The 20,172-nt window shown below is 38.2% G+C and overlaps 1 protein-coding gene across 1 annotated transcript in view; it reads left to right on the top strand.

Annotated features, from left to right (window-relative positions):
- The window catches only part of fam189a1 (family with sequence similarity 189 member A1), an 85,217-nt gene that overhangs the window by 33,477 nt on the left and 31,568 nt on the right, over positions 1 to 20,172 (top strand). Inside the window, exon 2 of the mRNA XM_041226848.1 lies at positions 5,021 to 5,077. Coding sequence (XP_041082782.1) covers positions 5,021 to 5,077 — 57 coding nt within the window. The remainder of the gene's footprint in view (positions 1 to 5,020; positions 5,078 to 20,172) is intronic.

The raw sequence follows: 20,172 nt of genomic DNA, 5'->3' as shown, positions 1-20,172 counted from the left end.
TAATTGAAAAGACCATCGGCTCTTTCTTTTTTTTTTTTTTTTTTTGTATAATTGCAATCTCGGCCCTCCAGCTTGCAGTTTATTAAAGGAGACAGACTGGGACAATCTTATTAGACAGGTTCCCTACAACACTGCGTCAGTAATTTCAGACAGTGTGTCCATGATTCAAACCATAATTCGAATGAGAGCAGATCAGGAGAATGTAGTTTATTTCTGTGTCTGTGTAGAATGCAGCTCACCTAACTGCCCTGGTATTTATTTATTGAGTTTGTTAATTATGATATGAGATAAGATAATCTAAACACAGACAAGTTTGGGTGGAAAAGTGGGTGCAATTTCATTTTGCAATAAAACATTTAGAAGCTTTACACAGTGCCTCTGTGTTTATTGCTTTCAGTCAAGTACTGGGGGCACCCTATGAATCGGTATTATCTTGATAGTAGTTGGAGGGTAGTGTGTTTTCACAGTGTTCTACGAAGATATAAAACAAAAGACTTGAAATTGAGAGGCATGTATGTAAGTATTCACTATGTTAATCTTAAGGGCTTTGACATTTTTGCTGTGCTCTTGTTTCCATGGCGATTAGGATTAGATTAATTTTTGCGCTGCAGAGTGTAAATGAGAGCGAGATCACAGTGATACAGCGTTTAGTCGCGAGAGACATACTGAGCCTAATATCTGGAAAATGGTTGTATTTGGGCTGGATTACTGCTGGTGTCTTCATTGTTTTAGTTCTCAAATCATGCCATCTATTCCACGCTGCAACAGTCTGGTGAAAGTAGTATAGATTTGCATTGTCCATGTACAACTACTAAGGGTTACAATACACTAATGTTAGGATACCAGCACCATATCAAATCTGACTTTAAGGCATTACTATGCTCTTTCTTACAGTAATTTAAGAGTAAAATGTTGGACTGCCTCACTCCTAAATAGGGCTGTCTTGTTTGGATAAAGAATAGTATCTGACTACACAACAGAAGATGCATTGCAAGCAAAATATACAAAGCAGCAAGCAGCCATGTCCAGGAGTGCCTGAAATCCAATTCAGAATTGGTAAACCCGAACATCACACCATTGCATGCTTTCTGTATAGCCTGAGCTACTCGTAACACCAACAAGAGCAAACAGCTGAATCCACTTGTTTGAAATGTCAGGGGGGGGTGGGGGGGTGGTGGTGAACTAACTGCATTAGTCTATGCACTTGTTAGATGTATAAGACGTAACATTTTAAGTAGTATTGTGATGATATTCTTTTTGGAAGTAGGTAGCAGGCTTGAAGAAAAGACACTTGATTTGATAAATTGATGTCAGGTGAGCAGAGTTCATTTCAAGACATTTGATTGATTTCAATGAATTAGAAGTTTTTTGAGCATGCATGCTGCTGCCTGTGTTCTGTACACTTTGAGCTATTTTTCAAGCATACCTGTATATTTCTACTCTTGACAGACATCCCAATGCAGTCCCAATGGCTGTGATACATCTGAGCTCGGAGTTGCTCACTCTGTGTTAATGAGTATTTTTTTCACATTCACTGCAGCAGGGTCAGGGGTGTGTGTGTGCCAGTAAAAGAGGGAATAAAGAAAAAATACAGGAATAGGGGGTTTTTTGGTTTGTGTTTTTTTTTTTTTTAAATATACTTTTTGTCTATTTGCTAATGGATAATGGAAATATTCATTAGTGCTTTTCAGAAAGTGAATCTCCCATGCTTTTTTTATTTGAGTTTATGTAACAGATGGATGGACCACAACATCCACAAATGCCCCAAGCAAGCGTCTCAACCAGTTCACAAAAAGGCCGGGCTCGTTCGCACAAGCAGTTATAGAGCTTTTAACCTCAACTCACCAGCAGGGGTCAGAATCCGTAAAGTCAGCGGCTCAAACAACACTGCCCTTTAAGAGGAAGATGGGAAGAGCAGCTTAAATATAGCAAAGCCTTAGCAACTGGTGTTGCTAAGCATGTCTGTCCTGAAGCTAATCGAGAACCAACTGCAAAAAAGCAAATCCCATTGTAATAGGCATGCTTTTCCTTGAGCCCCATTGAGTTCAGAGTGATGTACTGTGGAAGTATAGTACTACAAAGTGAGAACGGTATACTTTCCATATATTTGCCTTATTGCTGCTCTATGGCTATAACTCTGGAGTTTCATCACATTAGTTTCCCACCACGATATATATCTCAAATCTGCATGTTATGAATTCATGCTGTTGGGAAATTGAGGATTTTAATATATTACAAAATTCATCTGAATATTTGGGTATTCTTTCCTTTTTAGCATAAGAAATGTAATATGTTGTGCCGCTGAATTTGAATATGATGCAGTTAAAAGCTCTGTATCCCAGAATGCACACACGCCTGGCTGTTTTGTACAGTGTGTTTTGTCGCTGGTGTGTGTCCAGCCTCAACCCTTTTTTATTTGTAGTATGCAGCTGGTGTTGGTTAATATATATTACATTATAAAAACAATTGGGATGTAGAATCTTGCTTCCGGGGTTGGCATGCTTATTGAATGGTATACTACAGTTAGTCTATAAATTACTTTTTGATTCTTAAACAGAACACAAACGTGGTATGAAGGCATTATATGGAGTGATGGATCAGTAATTTAGGATAACACAAAGAAAGGATTGGGGGGGGGGGCTTGCCCACAGGCTTGAAAAAATACTTTTGAAGTGTAAATGCTGTGCTACACTACTGTGTTAGTCTACATGCTGCAGAGATGGAGTATTTAAAATCAGCAATCTATTTTGTGTTGTCTGCCCCCCATACCAGAAAGCGGAGCCCTCATCCAAACTTTTAATCGTGTATCTTCTGAGTGTGTGTACAGGTGTTAGGAGCTGTGAAGCGTAAGGAACAGAGACGCTTTTTAATGCTGTTAGTGGTTCAGTAATTACAGTAGCAGGGACAGGTCCCAGGCTCATGTAGCGCTGTTGACTAGATTACTTCCCGACACCTGTGGACCAATTTTATGGTTGTCTGAATTAAGATACTGCGTATGCATTTACTACATGTTTTCATTGACTGAAACACAGTCAGGGCATATCATTTAATAATGCTTTCTTTCTTTCTTTCTTTATTTATTTTTGGCATATCTGGTACCCCACTCCAGCGATATTGTGGTTGTGTAACTTTTTGGATAATAAAGACCAAGCACTTTCGCACATTAGCTACACATTTGGTACACAACTATATTCTATGATTCTCAGGACAAGTTTGATAATGGGTACAGGCCAAATTGAAATGAAGAAAGTTGAGGCTGCAGCACTGTCAGAACCTGATATATCAGAGATGCTGCCGCCCTTCTTGCACTGCACTGCCAGAACCTGATTTATCAGAGATGCTGCCACCCTTCTTGCACTGCACTGTCAGAACCTGATATATCAGAGATGCTGCCACCCTTCTTGCACTGCGCTGTCAGAACCTGATATATCAGAGATGCTGCCACCCTTCTTGCACTGCGCTGTCAGAACCTGATATATCAGAGATGCTGCCACCATTCTTGCACTGCGCTGTCAGAACCTGATATATCAGAGATGCTGCCACCCTTCTTGCACTGCGCTGTCAGAACCTGATATATCAGAGATGCTGCCACCATTCTTGCACTGCGCTGTCAGAACCTGATATATCAGAGATGCTGCCACCCTTCTTGCACTGCACTGTCAGAACCTGATATATCAGAGATGCTGCCGTCCCTTGTACACTTTGACACCAGGGATGTTTTGTTTTTGTTCACAGAAACACATCTGTCTAGTTGCTTATATATTCTGGACAAAGCCTCGAACGCATTAATTCATGACTGTTGATGCATGACGACTGAAATATTCTAGCAGCTCTGTTTACCCTTATAAACACCATTACTGTGTGAACTGCAGACTCTCACAATCCTGCTCATCTTTAAGTAGTCTGAAGCCTCATCAGTAGGATAGCCTTCTCAATAACCAGGCATGAAAAACAGATAACATAATTTAAATTGTAATCAAGCTGCCTGATTTGGTAGGAAAAATTAAACTAAGCTAAAAATAATTTTGTACCATATGTGACTTTTCTTAATTCATTTTAAGATGTGTGTGTATGTAAACACAGTATATACACACATTAAAATATGTACAATTTACGTAGGTGTGGTCACTTTATTTGACTTTATAAAATGCCAATGGCTACTCACTTGTCTCACCATGCATCATACTGTAGTGAGGCCTTCAAGTTAATTTCTTCTTTGACTGAAGTTTCACACAGACCAAGGTCTCTCGAGGTTAAACCATGCATTCTCAAGCTCTATGCTTGTCAGCTCAAGCTCCTGTCAGTGCCATTCCTGTCAGATACACAATTACATGTGATTCCATACCTTCTCTGCGTGCCCAGGTGACCTCAGTTTAATGACTAAAGATACATATCCAGGCAGCAGTCACAGCAAGATTGATATCAGACATGTTCATTTCATAATTAGTACATCTATATCCAGCTCCCCTGAGTTTACAAATGAAAATCTTATTTTCTGGCATCTGTCCTTTCTGTAATTTGTACTTGTAACCATTCCTAAACTTTCAGTAAATGGCTACTGTATGCTACTAGGAGAGAAGTCGTTCATTCATTACATGGAATGCATTATAAAAGACATTTTCTTTTATACCGCAGGCATGGATATATTCTTTTCGGGGCTTGTGATTTACTGGGACATCGTCCTGTGGCGAATAAAAACCGCAATACCACGAACGATCATTTAGTATCCTCTATGTATCCGTAACTAAAATGTATATTTTGAAAGGTTAGCTCATAATTCCAGCGTTTTTGATCAACCAGGAAGTATATATGAATGCATATTGTTTTAAAGGATAAACCCAAACTCTGCTTTTGGTGTTATGCTTTGAAAAAGGGGTACAGTATGGCTATGGTCCCTCTCTTGCTCTTTCATGCTCATTATAAGACAGGAAAGATGCTGTGTGGTCTCTACACTCCTGAGACCGTGTGCCATGTCCTGTTGCAGCTGTGTAGTAAGCCTGGTGTCTGCTTTTGTTTTCAGGTTCTACTGTCTGGGCTGATCGGCGTGGTGTCTTGGAAGAGACCAATCTCACTGGTAGTAAGTGACAAAACCTTTGCACTTCAACAGGATGTGAGAAACCTATGAATATGTATTGTCTTGGTATTTTAGCCCTGTGCAGTGGAACAGTGATCCAGATAATGATCCTGAACCTATACCTTCTGGAAATATGCTTAAATTTGATCCCTTACACAAAATATGCTAAAGCTGGTAATGTGAATAAATTGTTCAGCCATCAACAAGATCTTGCCTAATGTAATATGTATCAGTAGGTGTACAACATTTTAATGTTATAAAAATATGTATACTTTTTATATGTTAAGTGGTTTATAACCTTGAAAGCATCTTCATGGATCATAAATAAAGCGCAATATTATACATATTTTATAAATGGCAATTGATTACAGTAATAGGAAGATACTGTATATTCCAAATGGATTGACTCCTACAGTATCTGATGCAGAAAAGTGTGGTATCAGAATTGAGGTGGTGAATGCAGCAGGCGTTTTAATCACTGCTGTTTATAGAAAATAGATTAAAAGGTAATTATCTATTGACAAGCCTGCTTCTGCAACAGGAGACTTCTCATGAGAGGTCCACACTTGGGTTAAGGAGTGTAACTCGTTAATAGTAACTGATACAGTAGCATTTATTGCTATTTTAAGCGTGCACTGATTCCTTCTTTAAAATAAATTGAAGGTGTTTGCCTAAGGCACAATTGCATTACCAATTAATATGAGAAACCTGTTGAAGTATAAATGTCTATCTAATTAATCATGGGCCACTGGGCAGTAATTATAAAATGTAAAATGTTCTGTATTGGACTGTGACTTAAGTACTGGCTGGTTTACAGGTATATAATCTACAGCTTTATTTATTTATTTATTTTGTATGGAGTCATCCTCTCTTATACTTTTAGAATTGCAAAAGCTCGCAGAAAGACTTCAGGGAATTAGTTTTTTTTTTTTTTATACAGATTGCATCATCTGAAAGCACAGCTCCCTGCTGAAGACAAGTGGGCCTAGGGAAGCTTTCACTACAGCGGAGTTCAGACAGAATGTGACTAGAGGTTACTGTAAAGCAAATCGAGGTCCGTCTGTAAGGGATACATACTGGAAGATTGCCAGAAAAACACAATTTGAGTTAGCAGCAACAGCATTGCACACTATATGAAGAGTATAAACGCTCACCCTAGGTAGAGAGGAGAAAATGCAGAATGTTGAGGGGGAAGAGGTTGTATTGCTGCCTGAGAAAAATGAAGCCTCCGAGCAGCAGTGTGGTTACTGAAATACTCAATCATCACTTACTGTGAGGTGTTATTATCAGGAGTGACAAAGACTGAGGTTTGGTAATTGCAAAAAGATCTAGGAAGGTGGAACATTAATTAGGTCAGCCTGGCACGTTCATGGAGCTTGTAAGATGTTGTAATCTTTGAAAGATGAAAGAACCTTAGCCCAGAAATTTAAGATGCTGGTTTTTAAGATTCAGAAATCTAACCCTTAATTAAGGGAAACGCTAATATTGCTCTTATAAAGCTGTGTTCTGTCTTTCATGAGATCAGATTTTTGTGTCTTCGGTTCTCGTTAACAAGGAAGACAGCAGTGGCATCTTTTATCATTATGGTGTCTTCCAATGTTCAATTGGTACAAACTATGCTGTGTTTTCCCCAGTCGCTCCCTAGATAGATCAGTCTTCATTGATGTTTTCTAGTTTGAAGCTGTTGAACCAGCAGGATTAAATTGTATATAGATGCAATGATTATATATATATATATATATATATATATATATATATATATATATATATATATATATATATATATAAAATACATTTTTTTAATTTAATGTGAAGTGTTGGTATGAACAGAAACGCATTTCACTTTGGCTCTGAGCTTGCCTGCACCACTGCTTGTTGCTTTTTCTTGTTTTGTTTTTTATGTATCATCAATGGTGGTGTGAATGTTGGGGCGAACACTGTCCGAGGTGAAGTATACTGTCATCTGCCCCACAGAAGCCCATACTCAGACCTTCCTGAAAGCAATCGGTCTGTGTGGGGTCCAATCCCCAGCCCTTGGGCATCATCTTATCCAAAGGGCGGACATCCAAAGCCTGGTTTTTGTTACAATAATTTCTTAAATAGACTCCTGTATATATATTTTCTGTCTGCTATAGTTGGGGACTAAGGTATTTTTATGAAGTATTGTAGGATAGTCATAATAAGTCCTGCAGTTCTGTCTTTTACCCCTGCATGCTCAGAAAGGCTGGTGATTTGCTAGGATTGTAAAAGTTCACATAGTCCATTTTAGAGGCTAGTACTGGTATGAGAGATTGGGTGCTGAGGAAGCGATAAAGCTCAGGGCATGTCAGTTGATAGACCTCAGCATTGCAATGCAGCATTTAAGGTGAAAAGTGTTCAGCAAAAAATGGGAAGATGTAAATTATCCTAAGTTAATAAGACTGATCTCATAAAATATTGAGTGAACTGTTAAGCTCTAATAGTTAAAATTTATCAAGTGAGCTGTTCCCTATAGTTACGAATGAAAACTGTTGAAAGCTCACTTGAGTAAATCAGACATTCATTTGCAGTGTCCATTACAGTCTTATTTTTTCTTTCCAGAACATTGCTGGTAAGCTACTAAAACCTAAATGCTGCTTCACTTAATCTTTATAAAAATCTGTCTTAAACCCATCAGGTTAAACAGCTGCTTATTTTGAACAAACTCAGTCTTGTCCGTAACATTTTGTTGTGACACTTACAGTAAGGGTTGCCTAAACTCAGTGGCTACTGTTTGTCGTTAAGTGGCTGCTAATCTGTTGTGGACCTTGACTCCCTTAAAATTGAGAATGTTGGCTTTCTTCTTGGTTGATGGCTCACCATGAGAGCACTTGACTTGAGATAGGATTTTCAAATACCCAGCATCAGCAGTAGGGTGTTTTGTGTACAAGAGCAAGAACTTATCATGCAGAGTCAGGGGGTTTCTGTGATAATCTGGGCCAGCTGCTAGATGTGTTTCAATGACATTCAAAGTGTGCTTTTAAATTCTCTGTGGCACTTAATGCAATCAGGTGTATTTATCTTGCAAAGACAGGGGTGTTCCTTATCTGGGGCAGCTGGCAATTGCAATGGCTGCAGATAATCTTTGATGCTGGTTTTGGTGTTTTTTTTAAATGCGTCTGGATGAAGGTTGTGCATAACCCATAATAGAAAAGAAAATGCTTCTGAAGACTCGACCAAACTGTATATTAATTACCCTTTTTTTGTTTTGTTTTTTAAACACCTGTGTTGTTGTTTTGCTAAAATTGTTTTGCTGCAACTAAAAAAAAAAATCATTACCCTGAAGCAAACACTAATGAACAGCAACAAAAGATGATTAAAAGGCTGTAGTGTAAGATATACTGAGTGGCCGTAGCTGCTAGTTCTGTTAATCTTTTTGACCTCCAGTCACAGTCAATGTATTAGACACTCCTCCACTACCAAGGCACAGTAGTGTTAGCCCTCATATTACTAAAATGCTAAAATGAATACACTAATTACCAGTAGAATTAGCCAATTAGTCTTTCTTACTGACAGTTTGATCATTGGGATTTGGTCAAGGTTTCCTTTTTACTGCTGTAGTCCTGCAATAATCTTCAAGTCTTCATTGAATTTGCTTCAATATCAAATATGCCCGGTGTAAAAACAAAATGCATTTTTATTCCATACAGAACAGTGGCACTGATGTAATAGTTTAATATGTAATGCTCCCCCTTTTTATAAGGCATCCATTTATACCACAGACCCAGTTAGTGTGCAGTATGGCCATGGCTCCCATTTAAGGTGGCACTCTAATGGCACAGTGTTGTTACAGTGGCTCAAGACTATAGTGTTATAAAGGGGGAGCATGGCATACCAGTCTCGGGCTTGTTGAACTCTGTTCTCATGAATAGGGATTACCAAGGAGTAGCATGGCAGCACAGCAGGCATGATGTTCCTCCATGTGTTTAGCTGCTCTCGGGCTGTATTACAGTGCCCCATGTGTGTTAGTATTCAAACCTTGTGAAGGACATAATGAATGCCCCCTTAGGGTATGACTGGGAGATGGGCATCTCTCATGCCACGGGGTAAAATAAATACCTGTCACTCCTTTATCCAAATTGCAAGTGCTACTAGTACTATAGGTGCAACGAATAAGTCTTACCTTGATGATATTTCTTCAATGTGTGTTTTCAGGAACAATCCCAAAGGCTTCCAGAATGGTGTTTGCTGATTTAGTTTCTTACCCCGCAAGCTGTGATGATGAACACACGAATTGATATTTCTAATTAAAGTTCAGGAGGAGGGTCAGACACCAATCTCGGTGTCACCAAATTGAATCATTCAATTTACACATTAGCTAATTAAGATTGTTAGCACTATAAATACCCTCTCACTTTCCTCTCAGTTGCGTAACCCACCACCTCCCCATCTCGACCTTTCTTAAAAACAATTTCTATATTTTATCAATGGGGGTCTCCGCCTCGTCCATTCGGCCAGGCAGCGAGCCCTCAAACCAAGTTAGGTTTGATGCCAAATGAAAGCGTATATACAACATAATTCTCTGTAAAATCGCACACTCCGCATTCTCCACAATAAATACACACATTTACAGACAGTGTTAAAATGTATTATGGATCCATAGCCCAGTTTTGCAGTGTTGTGGATTTGAAATGACTCAGCTAGATTTTACTTTTGCTCAGTGGCACTGCTTTATGTATGCATGTATAGTATGACCCGAAGGTGAAATGGTGTGTTTCCTCTAACTCTCTAATGACAACAGAGCAATTAGTCAAGGGTTTTCTGTTTTTACTGCAGCTGTGGCTACCACTGGGGGCACCATTAATTCACTCTGACATGAATCGCTGCATGGAAAGGAGCTGATATACTGGCTTTTTGTAATTAGCAAAGCAAAGCGCTCATTTTGTCAGCAACACTAGCTGGAAAACAGACAGCCGGTTACTGATAACGGCCTCTTTCTCTTTCCCCCTCCCTACTCATCCTCCTTCTAAACAAAGAAAGTGTGTGCTTCAGCACTGCTGGCATTCTTTTGTTTGGCCAGTCGCTGTTTCTGTGAGTGAACAATGAAACCAGCATAGGTGGCAACACTTTCATTTATGGTGGTGTGCTGGTGACAATATATGATTTCATGGAGCAGAGTCCTGCCACAAGTACCACTTAGAATCGTGAGAACTAAGTGAAAACTTTGCATTTGATCCATCTACTGTTCCTAAACCCTGAAGAATTAGCTAGAGCTCTTTTAGGGCTCTTGTAATAAGCTTGTACGACATGTCCACAATTGTTGCCTCTCTTAGACCTAAAGAACCTTTAACTAAAACATATTGACTGTATTTCATGAAGTGAAATTTGTCATTCCCAGTGGTGTTATAGTCGCTAACCTAAGAAGAGCAGTCACAGATGTACTGTGTGTGAAGCACGCACACAAACTTCCCCCAGACCTGAAATGTACAGTATAGTCACACCTCTGGGGAAAAGCTACTTCAAAGACTACCGGAGGTTCATTTCGAATTGCATCACAGGGGGAAAAGTATAAACTGTGATTCTTTATCTTTACAATTGTCGTAGTCTTTCCTACAGCAATTTGTTTCCATCCTTGCATACGTTTTTAAAAGTGATTTGAATTCCAAGATAATCCGACCTACAGCAGGCTATCTCACATGTAATTTAAACTTGTCATTTGTGAAATAAAATTAAGTAGCAGGAATGCACGCTGCTTTGGAAAATAGTCTGGCCGAGAAGGAGCCAGCACCACATTGCCCTCTTTAATGCAGCTTCAGCTTGTTACTGTGTAATTGAAATCGTGCTGGGATCTGAACTAAACATGTGCTGACTTTCAGATATTAGCTTTGCATTGCACAAAAGACAATCTCCTTAGTAAAGGTGTAGGACCTTACAGAGAAGTTCAAGACAATGGCATACTGTTATTTACTAACTGGCCAAATAAATCAAGAATGTAATGTAGAATTAGAAAAGGCCTTCAGTGTGTTCAGTCATTTGAACCATAGACCACTATAAGCTCTGGGAGAGTTGGCCAGCCATTGCTGGCAATGGCAAGATGATGGATTTGGAACACATATAGTCTGTTCTGTGAAATGTCAGCACTCTGAATATTGGTTACCATTGATGTGTAAAAATGAGTAAGTACTGTGGTAACATTCTAACAATGGGTATAGCCTGGTAGCCATATACAGATGTAGCTGCCTTTTGTAGTACCATTATTCCTGAATGCAGAACCATTATTTGACACTGCAGTACCTTTGCATATGATTCAGTAAGGGAGCCTTTGTTTTCCAGAACATTCTATAAAATGACCCTGTTGCTTCCTCTAACAATGCAGCTGTTTGTTGAATCTGTGTGGGTAGTGGCTGGCTCTAGATTTAAGGAATGGGAAAACATCATCTTGTTGTCTACATTAAAGCAAAACCAACAGCCTGGCTTCTTCCTTTTGTGCTCACAGTGGAAATGCAGTACAGAGGCTCCTTTAATTCAGAGACTGTGATGCTGTTTATAGTTGTCTGCCACAGTAAAGCATAGTGCTAATGAGAAATGACTGTTTCCAGGTTGCCGAGATTTCATGGATAAATACTTAGGGTGCTGTATCAATTCTTAGTGATATTTTCTGTTTCTCAGATTGGAATATTATTGAATCAGAATTCGGAGCGGCTTCTGGTCTGCATCTTCATGAATCATTTACCCCAGTGACAGGACATTCGTTAGCCGCCTCTGCTTCACTGGAGACCCACGAGCAGCACACCCAGCTGGCTCTGTTAAAGGAGCTGCTCTCGTCATACTCTTCTGCAGTGAGGCACAGGCGTGCCGTTTCAAGGGCAGGGTTTTTTTAAATTTTATTTGAGGTTTCCATTTTAAAACATATATACTGCAAGTGATTTAACCATATTGTAAATGTAAAAATCTCAGGATACAATAATGATTCTTCCCCACCCTCCTTGCCTTTTTATTTACTGGCTTGTCGACTTACTGATCGTGTGTGTGTGTGTGTGTGTGCAGCATATTAATAGTATTATTACATGACAGGCAGTGCATTGTGTTAATATGATTCCATCAAGGGGATGTGATGACATTAAGACAAAAACAAGAGTGTGAGGGAGTGCATAGTATCGCAATGCATGTCGAAGAGAATCTATTCATTAATTAGTACACGTTGTGACTGCTTTTACTAGGAAACAAATTAGGTACAATTTTCTTTTTCTCCACATCGTAGCAGCCACCTAGGAATACCTGGTACTGCGATAGATAAAAAAAAAAAAAGAAAGAAACAAATAAGGTGACTGCTGAATTCCTCATATTACTGCACTCCTCAGGAAAGACAGCCAACCTTACAAGTGAAGTATAACTCTGGATATAGAGAGATTTGACGCCCAAAAGTTACAAGTTAATTGGAATAATGTATTGACTTGATTAGACTGTTAAGTGATAGATAGACAGTGGACGAGTTGAAAAGAAGTATGAAGTGAATGAATAAGAAAAGTCTTTTAAAACAAAGCAATCAAATATAGTTCTCTCTGGTCTTACTAATGCAACATAAAATAATGACTCTAGCTGTGGAATTGTATGTGACATTAGAGAGAAAAGGCTCCCCTTTAAGAAATGACTCAACAAAAGCCGACCTGAATTGATTCACACTGATTTAAAAAAAAAAACCAAAAACAAAAAAAAACTATGAATGCAGTTACTGAAACTAAATATTTTTGGGTGTAGACACTTCATTTGTTTCTATATCACATTATTGTTTGTTATTAGAAGTATTTTGACCCATTTTTGGTCATAATTGCAGTGATTGTGAGTTGTAACAATTTGGAATTGTAAATCTGTACCTACCGACAGTCATTGTGTGTGTGTGTGTGTGTGTGTGTGTGTGTGAGAGTGTGTGTGTGTGTGTGTATCAAAGATTTAAACACCCTTCATCAGCATTTGGAGTTATGCTTGCAGTGTGCGCTAAGTGTAGTTTAAGCCTGGTCACCTGTAACTGCATCTAGATCTCCCTTCATCTTGCATAGGTACACTGAATTTGGCAAACAGTCCAAGAGGAAAGAGAACTGGATTAAAGCAATAAGGCTTCATTTACACAAGGAAGTTTTAAATATGCCACCTGTAAACAGAGTATAGGATTGAATTCCAGTAGGATCTTAAGATAAATGCATGCGTTTTTAAAAAATCTTATGTAAAAAAGTAAGCAATACTTACCAGCAACTTGCCAATCCTGGAAAAGTTTAGGCACCCTGTCATGTAGTTAGACCAAGACGCATTGTTTAATACAATATGTGAACTATATATATATCTGATAACCTTTTTGTTATCCTTGCCTCAGTCAGTGGTGCTACAGACCTCCTTGTGCTGTGGTATCGAGTTTGTCCTATTCGTATGGTCCATATGTTCGTCATAATGAAAGCATATGTAACTGCTCAATGTACATTGAAATAAACTTTTCCTTTTGATGTTACACACAGATATGTGTAGCTGTACTACCTAATGTTACATGTGTCACTCTCTTGCAATTGCAGGACCAGTCTTGTTTACTGTTGGATTGGGATGTAAGAGCTAGAGTCTGACTCAATGATTACTGACTAAAAAACCCTGCTTGGAGCCAGACCCTTGGTAATCATGGATTTCTTGAGGTTGGCTTTCATTATATTCACTATAATAACTCTTGATTTGAAGCGCAGTAGAGCTGGTGAGTGCAGGGTCTCGTACAACTGTACTGATGCACACAGACATGTGGGTTACAAGCATATTTCTAATAAAGTACATTGGTATTCTGGGACTCTTCCTGGTCCAATCACTGGAGGCTATAGCTACTGATTGACACGTGTTGCAGCATCTTTTTTGCAGGTTAATAGAGTACTTAGGCCTTTGCTGTTTTATTGAACAATCATAACCATCCATTTGCTTCACAAGCAGCGGCAACTCAATGAATGCTGCATAAATAAATACTGCATTAAATAGCCACCACATCACTTATCCGGTGTTTCAATGGGCCTAGCCACTGTCCTGAGGGCACAGTCCTTTCTCTTGTTTTGTTTTTGTGAAAAAAAGTGATCATCAACTGTACTGCAGGATTGTAAACAGTTAATGTACAGGGTGTGGCAAAATACGTGTGTGTGTGTGTGTGTATATATATATATATATATATATATATATATATATATATATATATATATATATATATATATATATATGTGTGTGTGTGTGTATGAATCCGTTCAACTGAATCTTTTCTCAGGCTGTCAGGAGTAAGTTGAGCACATTCGTTCTTTACATTTGCTTTCAGGTTGTCTTTGGGGCGGTTGATGTGTACAATAGACTTTGATTGTCCCCAGAGAAACACAGTGATTTAAGATCCGGAGTTCTAGGTGGTCTTTCAAACAAACCTGGACTACGAATGGCCAGGGTATCCAATGGCCAGGGTGTTCATTATCCAAGTAACTCAGTGATTTTCACTTGGGTGCAAGACTTTTATCCCACCTGCTGTATGTGATATTTTCCAAAACGGATAATGTATTTGCAGTAAATGGTTTGGGGTACTCAATTAAGAGACAGACATGCATGTGGGTGCATTAATAAGAGAGTCCTGCCATACGGTCCTGTATATCGTCTTAATAATGAGATTGAAATAGCTGTTCTATTAGTATAGAAATTGTGCATGAAAAGAAGTGTCTGCTTGTCTACAGTATCTAATGGAACAGCTATTTCCTGTATGTCGGTTTAACTTCTGCTTCAATGATATCAACTAAAAGTAAATTGTAGAAATCGCCGCTGTGCTGCTTGCATGGATAAACATTCATGACCAGAGATCCTTTTTCAAGCAAGCTGCTTGTAATGAATTTGTCTTCCACATTCAAACAATGCTGTTGGCGGACTACCAAAAGTCTCAAAGACTATCAGCATTGCATTTGTGTGTGTGTTGAAAAGCAGTGTGTTCAGCTGCTTGCAAACAACCCTCTCTGTATGAACCACTCAAGGGACTGTTCCAAAGTGGTACTTGTAGACAGGTGGTCTTTATATCCAGGAGATGCATCATGGGGACTATATTGATGTAACATAAGGGAATCGTTACTATGAATCCAGGATGGAAAGAATTGCTGTATTCTCTCCAAGTCAGATCCAATGACAAAAAATGGAAACAGAATTGTTTGTGCGTGAATCTCGTTTGATTAAGCAATGATCTAATTCTACTTCATCTGTTTTACACAGTGAAAAAAGATTATTTTTAAAATGAGTGCTTGGTTCTTATTTCTTAATGTGCCTTAACATCTTTCTCTCTTGTACTGGTTCTGGCTCCAGGTTTCACATTGCATCTTTAATCAGGCTCAGAAGAGTAACTTGTGTCATGAATAGGAGAACCATCTGCTTGAGCGACACAGCAAATCAATATTGTTTGTTTTACCATTAAAAACTTGTCAATACCTTCAGTCAATGGAACTTGGGTGTCTTGCAGACAGAGCAGTATGTCATGAATTCACAAACCATAGTGAAACTTCAATGCCCCCACACCCTGCAGGGATTTTTTTTGCTCCTTTTGTTACACAAGTGTGCAAACGTCTCCACACCGATGAGGCTACATCCAGCCTGGTACGATCTATTGATCTGGGAACTGTGCTGTTCAGTTTATTGTTTTGATATTAAAATCCTCACGTTCTGATGCTTGGCACAGATTGAAAGACTTAATATAATTATATATAAAAAAAAAAACTGTACAAGTATAGCATTGGGGCTCAGTGGAGGAGCTCTGAGGTTCACCACAAAGAGTAGAGAGCCTCTTGTGTGATTATAAGATGCTGCCGGTCAATACAACTGTAAATAGGATTTATAACCTGATTTAAATTCTTTATTGATCTGGTGCGTACATACAGGTCATGTTCATGAGATTACAGTACAATGTCAACAGAGCAGTAACACTGCACCATTCTTACACGGAAATCAACTTATTAAAATGATGTTCAACATATTAAAATAATCATACATAAAATAGTTTGCTATTAATCTTGGAGGTTCAAATGAGGAATGCACAGGGAGACAATGTTTAAATGGTCAAGTCACAAATACTGTAGTTGAAATATAATGTAATGTACATTTTCTAATAAAGTATTTACCTTCTAAATATTGTATAGGTGGATATACTATCTCTTGCAGTTAGTGGATTGATCTAATTAGCATTTATTCAAATGCATAATCCTGTTAGCTCTGGCAGATTCAAGGGGTTTTCAAATCAAAGACATAAAAGCAAGTTGCAATTCAGAGATTACTGTGCTTGTCCAAATCCATGTCCTGTAAGTATGTCTGACTGCATAGTGACTAAGAAAGAAGAGAAAAGAAAGTATCTCAGATGTAGAAAAGCAGAAGATAATCATTACTGAAGTGTAGCCTGACAAGGGCATATATTGAAACCTGAGAATTATTGAAGACAGGATGCTATTATATTCCATAGCTTTACAGGCATAGTGAAATTGGAATAATGTATTGACTTGATTAGGACTTGTGTTTTAAAGATTTGTTAATATTTGCCATTTCTGTAAATATTAATTAATGTAATGAGAGAAACCAAAACCACATTTATTTCCTTTGGCCAATAATTGTCCTGAATCTGATCGATTATTTCTGAGAAGTCTCCCATGCTACTGAGCTCTATCTATTTGTTTAAGCCTTTTTTAGAATGTCAGTTTGCATGCAAAGAGTTTTGCAAAATCATTGTTGCTTATTAATCATAATAATGATTAAAGAGCATATTCAGCTGAGTAACGCTGTGTTTTGTGTAGCATAAAAAAAATATTCAATTGATATGCAATACGCAATATGATCTAACCATCCAAATATCTTGGTGTACTGTAAATTAGTCATAAAGTACAATATGATGCAATGTGTATATTTCGTGCACATGCATGTCAGTGAACATAGAAAAGGTATGTTTAAGCTCACGGTTTGAACCTCCGTAGTGAATTGTACACTATAAAGTGTATGCACACATTGGAAGTTTGATAGATTATGTGCATGGAGATTGAAACCCTCTCTAAATCAATTCACACTGTTTAGAACCAGCAGTGTCACATGGTATAGACAGCAGTGTGCATCCTCCACAGGGATAGCAGCTCTGACTGGTGTACATTTCTTAACAGCAATTCGATTAAGAACGTGAATACCATAAAGGGACACTGACTCATAAGTTGTCACCATGGTCATTTGCTTGGAACATTTTCTCCGTGTTTGAACCTTCTGCTCAACTTCTGCAAGAGCCACAAAAATAAGCGAGAAGCAGCAGCTCGCTGCAGGAAGATGTGACACAAGTCATATCAGTGGAGCGCAGATTTTCTTAGTCAAAACTGCACTAAAGACCGCCTGTCTATCGTTAAAACTTGAACACCCAGATTGAACCTGAACCTGATAAAAGTGAGGTGTGTTGTCAAGGACACAGCACCTGCTATCTGCTTTTTCCCCATTGTCACTGAAAAATATGTTTTATAGCATATATGACTAGGATTCATACAAATGAATCAGTGTCGTGACTGTGAATGTACATTTATGTTTAACAGTGTGTCTTTTTTTATTAGTTTTTTTTTTTAATAAAGGAAATAACCTCCTGGCTTTCAAAGATACCCTTCCTCTTGATAATCTTCTCACACAGTACGTTTTGACCTCCACAAGCAGACAATATAAAACGCTGTAGTAAAATAAGACCCGCAGTAAGTTAATTCAGTATGCCTCTTTTTTATTGTGCTGGGTTTGTATTCATTACGATTGCAGGATGCCTGGAATGTTGCTTTGAGGACATTCCAATCTCTAGTTGCAGTAAAGTCAGGTGACGACAGACCCAAACTGCACCTGGCTTCAGGAATAATGTACTGATTTTCCTTCATTCAGAGAACTGTGTATATTTTTGAGAAATGTAGTGGTGCCAATAGGTATTGATATTGCTAAGTGTTTGAATATGGGGTCAGATAAAAACGTGAAGGTTTCTTTGTCCATCGCAATCATGAATCCAGATTGACTTGAATGGTTGAGATGAATGGGCGTCAGCACTTGTGATCAAGACTTTACTGAACTTATTTGCATTGATTTATGTTTTAGACTAATGGTGAGAGAGAGAGAGAGAGAGAGAGAGAGACCCACAATTTGTGTTTCTAATGGCACTTTTAACAAATCTGTCTTTGTGAATCATCCTTCACCAGCGAGAACACCAACCAAGCGAGCAACACAAATCTTATAATAATAAAAAAGCATACCCGATTGAAACACATTTTCCTTAAAAATATATATTTTTTGCAGTTCATTATCTACCCAGTTTAATTCTGTTCCTGAATTATCAAAAATACAATTACATTTAAGTTTCTTTAATATTGACTTAATGCACATTATTATTTATTAAATTCAACTGCAATTTGAACCTTAACACCTGTTTTATTGTCTTTTTTATTACAGATACTAATATCCATGCATTGTTTCTGTGACAGTTTATAAACTACTCGACCCAACAGTATCGTAGTTCATGACATCACATAAACCCTAGATGGAATTGTTTTCCTCTAACTCACTGAAGCCCATATATATATATATATATATATATATATATATATATATATATATATATATATATATATATAGCCAATGAGATGCCCTTATGCTCACCACTGTATATTTCAAATCTATTGAGAGGAAACTGGGTATCCATTCTACTCAATTTGTTTTTGATTACTATTCTTTTGACTTTCTGGGATAGAATTGTGTTACACAATAGAAAATATTATTAAGTGTATTTTTTGTATTCCGTTTTTTATTTTACACTGTGTGTTTTCAGAATGATCTGATCTTCTGAGAAAGGTCACCAGAAGTAATACTTTCAGCCTCCAGGGGTATTCAGTACCACTGCAATCTATTTATGTTCAATGGGCTCCGATATTCGTTGCCCCTTCAGGCACAGGGGAAGTAGCGAATTACTTTTGAAATAAATTCTGCAGCATTTATGTCACTTACAGACAGTGGGTCTTGGAAGATGCGTCACATCAGGGTTATACTTTTGATATTCATGCTTCAAAATGTATGTGAGGGTTTTTCATCTGCAGAGCAATGAGATTCTCGGCTTTAAGATGCATGCTTCATTTCATTTTTATTACTATATTCTTATACTATTATCTTTATTACAGTCCGCTTCTGCGGGCGCCCAAGGGCCTGCTTTCCATTTGCTACAGCGATCTTTCATCTGACATCACCGAGGACTCATTGAGTGGAAAGAATGGGTGCAATCTCCGGGAAACCAGCGACCCTTGACGGTGAAACACCAGGTGACAACGTCATCCGAATGCTTGAGTCTGTTTGCTTTATGTGAGTTTGCTACATCATGGATCTGTTTTAAAAAAAAAAACATAAATAAGTAAATAAATAATAATTCTAGATATCTTGGTACAAGCTGGACAGTTGACTAGACCAACAGAATCAAGGCTATAATAGTTTAGATACAGTATGAGTCGACTGTCGTAGACAGTGCTCTCTCATGTATTTTTTAACATGTATCCGTGAACCATATTTAAGAGACCACCTTAAAAAGAGAATGCAAGTGCTGGTGGAATAACATTATTAGGCAATCCTTGCTGTAGCTGTAATGCCTTATAACCAGCACCACAGTATAAAGAAGACCTTTATAACGAGGGATTACTGTACTGTCATTTCTAATGTACATTTAGTTGGTCGGGTGTTATGTCAAACTACACTAGCACATTCTGGTAGTGCTGTAGTGTTCTGTTACAACCTTGAATGATGCTTGCACAGGTAATATGACTACTGTGGACAAAACTCATGACTGCTACAGTGGGTATCTGCTGAGCTCAATTGTTTTAACGGATAGAGGTCATGACCCTGATTTATAAAGTTTAGGAGCACAGGGTAATGAGTCCTGGGGGAAGGTTGAGTGAATTTGCTTGAGTCCTGAGCCTAGGATTAACGACTTAACAAAAATATTGCAATGTATTCCACAGCCCTGGGTACAGGAATTGTGTTTAATTGTACTAAAGGGCTGATACTTTTGTTGCTTTTAATCTGTTTTATTTATTTCACGCTATTTATTTAAAACATGCGCAGGTTGGAAGACATTGGTT

The sequence above is a fragment of the Polyodon spathula genome, chromosome 24 (genome assembly GCF_017654505.1).
Source record: "Polyodon spathula isolate WHYD16114869_AA chromosome 24, ASM1765450v1, whole genome shotgun sequence".
In the NCBI taxonomy this organism is placed as follows: domain Eukaryota; kingdom Metazoa; phylum Chordata; class Actinopteri; order Acipenseriformes; family Polyodontidae; genus Polyodon; species Polyodon spathula.
The sequence above is the reverse complement of the archived record's forward strand: the minus strand, read 5'-3'. Positions and strand labels throughout refer to the sequence as shown.